Source organism: Propithecus coquereli, unplaced genomic scaffold (assembly GCF_000956105.1).
Source record: "Propithecus coquereli isolate 6110/MARCELLA unplaced genomic scaffold, Pcoq_1.0 Scaffold161, whole genome shotgun sequence".
In the NCBI taxonomy this organism is placed as follows: domain Eukaryota; kingdom Metazoa; phylum Chordata; class Mammalia; order Primates; family Indriidae; genus Propithecus; species Propithecus coquereli.
The window spans coordinates 1,518,848-1,523,095 of record NW_012140636.1 but is presented as its reverse complement, the minus strand read 5'-3'; the positions used below and the strand labels follow the sequence as shown (position 1 = coordinate 1,523,095).

At 35.9% G+C, this 4,248-nt stretch overlaps 1 protein-coding gene across 1 annotated transcript in view; it reads left to right on the top strand.

Moving 5' to 3' along the window:
* The window catches only part of ADH4 (alcohol dehydrogenase 4 (class II), pi polypeptide), a 24,356-nt gene that overhangs the window by 10,374 nt on the left and 9,734 nt on the right, over positions 1 to 4,248 (top strand). Inside the window, exons 2-4 of the mRNA XM_012641070.1 lie at positions 184 to 325; positions 1,741 to 1,828; positions 3,422 to 3,653. Coding sequence (XP_012496524.1) covers positions 184 to 325; positions 1,741 to 1,828; positions 3,422 to 3,653 — 462 coding nt within the window. The remainder of the gene's footprint in view (positions 1 to 183; positions 326 to 1,740; positions 1,829 to 3,421; positions 3,654 to 4,248) is intronic.

Genomic DNA, 4,248 nt, shown 5'->3' with positions numbered 1-4,248 from the left:
TATGAATTATAAAAGGAAAAGAATCTAACCTAATATATATTTTTTTCAAAATGCAACTCTTTTATTGAGTTCTAGGAGTGTTGTAAAGTTTCAAAATGACATCAGGCCTGAAAGTATAGGTAACATGCAACTCCATAATATAACTGCAGAAACACAACTCAAGTCTGCTATTGCTTTCTGTAGATTGTCGCCTCTGCCCTGTGCCATACCGATGCCCTCACCATCGACCCTGCATTTAAAGACGCTCCTCTCCCAGTGATCCTTGGCCATGAGAGCGCAGGAATTGTGGAGAGTGTTGGGCCAGGAGTGACCAACTTCAAACCAGGTATTTTATTTCATTCTGATGAAATGAAAATGTAGGATATTCTGGGGATAATTCTTGGTGGAATCCTGGCTTTGCATGCTGTAAGTGACCCTGATTTACATAGAGGACCATATCTTCCAAAGTTAAACTGAGACGCACGATCTATCATGGTCTAACGATGGGACAGAATATTTGAATTAGAAACTGTCTAATAAAATCTGGGAAATATGGTCACTTTATTTACATATAGCACTGAGAAAAATGACCTGTGAAGAAAGTTACAAGGTTAGCCTGAACTGAAACTTCCATGTTAAATGAATGACACTTCTTAACAACTTCTATATAAAACAGAAAACTCTTAATATTATATAAGGAATGAGGACTTCTAGGTAGCTTAAGTGAGAAATATTATACATATGCCAATGTTAGCTCGGGTGTCTTTTTGGAACTTTATAATGAAGTAATACCTAAATGAAGCACACCAATAGCTGAAATTATTTACTCCACGTTGTACAACAGATCCACGAAATATTGGAATATGGGCTGTGTGATCCTCACTTGTCAGACAGCACAAACCATATCACTCTTTTCTCTTTTAGCAAGAATGCTTCAGACTTAGAGGTATATTATTAATAGTATCTTTTTACCCCAAAAAAGATTATAAAAACAAATTGCTTCCCAAATTTGGCATTCATAAAGACTCCTTAATCAACGTAAGACCAACGTAATCCCTCTTTAGTCTCAACTCTGCCACTTACTGGCTGTGTGACATTGGCCAGTTATGTCACTTTCCTGTGATTTAGCTCAGATTTCTGTTTTCTAAAGTGCAGATAATAATAGTTCTCATTTCAGAGGGTTGTTCTGAGAATTGAGATAATATGCGTAAGAGGTTAGAATGGTGCCTGGCACATACCAAATGTTGATCCAATGTGAATTATCATGAGACCTTGGTCATCCAAGGACATAAACCATTATGAAATGAGAGCTGAGTAAAAAGTGGGAAAATATGGAATTTGAGAGTAAATGTCAACAGCGAAACATGGCAGTGATATAAAGTTCACTCCCTATAAGCTAGCCTATTTTTGTTCACCTCTCCTATTACAGAAGGATGTTCTGTTTCGTACAGGGTGTTTGGAAATGTAATAAACAACAGTCATAATGCAGAGAGTTACAATGGCAGCAGAGTCTCAGACAGGACTCCGCATCTGATGATATCAATATAGATTTGTTCCTTGACTGACCAGCAGAGTAATTTTTTTAAAAAGAAAACATATGCAATACTCAGAGGAATCTGCAATCTTATAAGGTAGTGAAACACTATAGCCATCTATGCTTCTTGCTGAATATAAAATGCATACTGTAAACAAGTAGTGTTTTCTACTGATTCGTCAGGTAGAAATTATAAGCACCATTCAATATATACCCTTTCTTTCTAGGTGACAAAGTCATTCCATTATATGCCCCTCAATGTAGAAAATGCAAGTTTTGTCTGAGTCCCCTCACAAATATTTGTGAAAAACTCAGGTAAGCTCTACACACTGTTAGTAAGAGTATAAATTCATACAAATATTTTGGGCAGCATACTAAATGCACACATGCTAGAATGTTCATTGCAACACTGTTTATTATAGAAAGCAATTAAAAACAGCATGAATCTCCACCAATAAGATAATGGATTAGAATATTACTATGTAATAACACAGTGAAATACTATACGGCATCACACTACATGGCAATGAAAATGGCTGAACTTGAACTACATGTATTAGCGTAGAATAATCTCACACACACATGGTTAAGAGAAAGAAGGAATTGCTGAAGGATATATTTAGTAAGGTGTCATACACGAAAACAATACTATACATCGTTTATGGTTACGTGCATATGTAGTAAAAGTATAAATACGTCACTGGAATAATAATGCTAAATGCAGAATAGTAGCTACTTCTACAGGAATGAGAGAGAGATGCAGAGGGACACAGCAAAGTAATTGACTCCAAGCCCACACAGATAGAAGTCTTGGAGCCAGGTTTCTAACCTAGGCAGTCTGGCTCCAGAGTCTAAAATCTTAATCACTTCGTTTTTACTTAACTGGGACTATATGGAAAGATCCTTTTGTTCTTAACGCTAATTGAAAGTAGTTATTCAAGAAACAAAAACTGTACTACTCTTATCTATTATTGTACCCCTATTTTTCATCTCTAAAATGGGGACAATAATAATGCCTTCTTTACAGAATTGTTGTAGATATTCAAAGAATATACTTTTTTGCTAACCTTCAATGAAATAATGGATTTATGCAATGGACATAAATTCTCTATTATGAAGAGAGATGATCAGATATTATGTCCTTCCACAAAAAAATAAAACCTAAATCAGATCAAGTGTTTAGACCACAAAATACTAATTTAAGAGAAAATACGGGGACAGAGAAATAAATATGTTAAACCAGATTATAGGAATGTAATCAGCAAAATCCAGAATGAGGGAAGGTGGAAAACTCTACAAGACAAATGACTCAGTTTCTTTGACAAATAAACCACAAGGAAACAAAGAGGGCAGGAAGGACTCCATGAATTAAAAGACATTTAAGAGACATATTGGCCAAAACAATATGTGGACCTACAAGAATCTTTTAGAGATAGATAGTGAAATATTTACAGATGAAATAGTGATGGCTGGGATTTGCTTCAAAATATTCCAATGCAGGCGACAGGGTAGGTATTCTGGAGGAGAAATAGATGAAACTAGATTGGCCTTGAGTTAACAGTTACTGAGCTTGGAGACGGGTGCATGAGGGTTCATTACGCTATTCCTTCTACTTTTATACATGTTTGGATTTTCCATAATAAAAATTTTTTAAGAGTTAATACATATAAAGCCCTTAAAAGTGTTTCTGGTACATGAAAAGCATTTAATAAAAACTGTTGTTTGTTATTATTATCGTTAAAAGACTTCCAACGGACTATGTATGTGAAAAGTCTTAAATCCTTTTCTCAATTTTTCCATCTTATAAAATTGTTATGAAAAATATATAATGCTCAACATATTTTGTAGGAAAGTGATTAATGTTTCATTTACTTCCTCCTTCTTTGTGTCTCTTTCTAAATTTTGTAGCACAGAGAAAAATCTTGTTGCTGATCAAGAACTAATGGCGGACAAAACCAGCAGGTTTACCTGCAAAGGAAAACCAATTTACCACTTCATGGGAATCAGTGGGTTCTCTCAGTACACTGTGGTGTCAGATATTAGTCTTGCCAAAATCGATGATGATGCAAATTTAGAGAGAGTTTGTCTGCTTGGATGTGGGTTTCCAAGTGGCTACGGGGCTGTAATCAACAATGCCAAGGTAAGCGGTTAAAGACAGGTTGCGTAAAACAGAAGTTACTAGGAGGTAGTGTGATATAAAAGAACAACAGCCAATTACCTTTAAACTCACTTAACCGCTCTAGAATAGTATCTACTAGAAATACTTATGGGGATATTTAAATCATATTACATATATAAGACATCTGGCCCAGTAGCGGGCATATACGAACGAATGGATAAAGCCAGGTGCGTAGGAAACCATTAAAATAAAACATCTTGGAGAGGCTTGGTCCTCAGCTTTGTAATCCAGAAAGTCCTTTTTATCAGGTTACCTAGAGTTGTTCAGCATCAAGGAAACAAAGTCAGCCTCACCGAAACAAAAGGCTGATCGAGTAGCCAAGCTATCAAGGTGTGACTTTTCATTGAGAATTTTATCTGCCATGCAAAAAGAAACACTACTCTTTGCTACTAGCATTTTATTTCCTCCTAAAAATGTATTCATGCATTCAATCGTTCATTAGTAAAAAAAATTAAACTGTAATCTGAAAGCTGTCAGAGAAAGGGTACTGGCAGCTGGGTGAAGAGCCGATGTGACCCTGGCCGTCACGGCTTCTTCTCTGCTAGACTAGACAGCA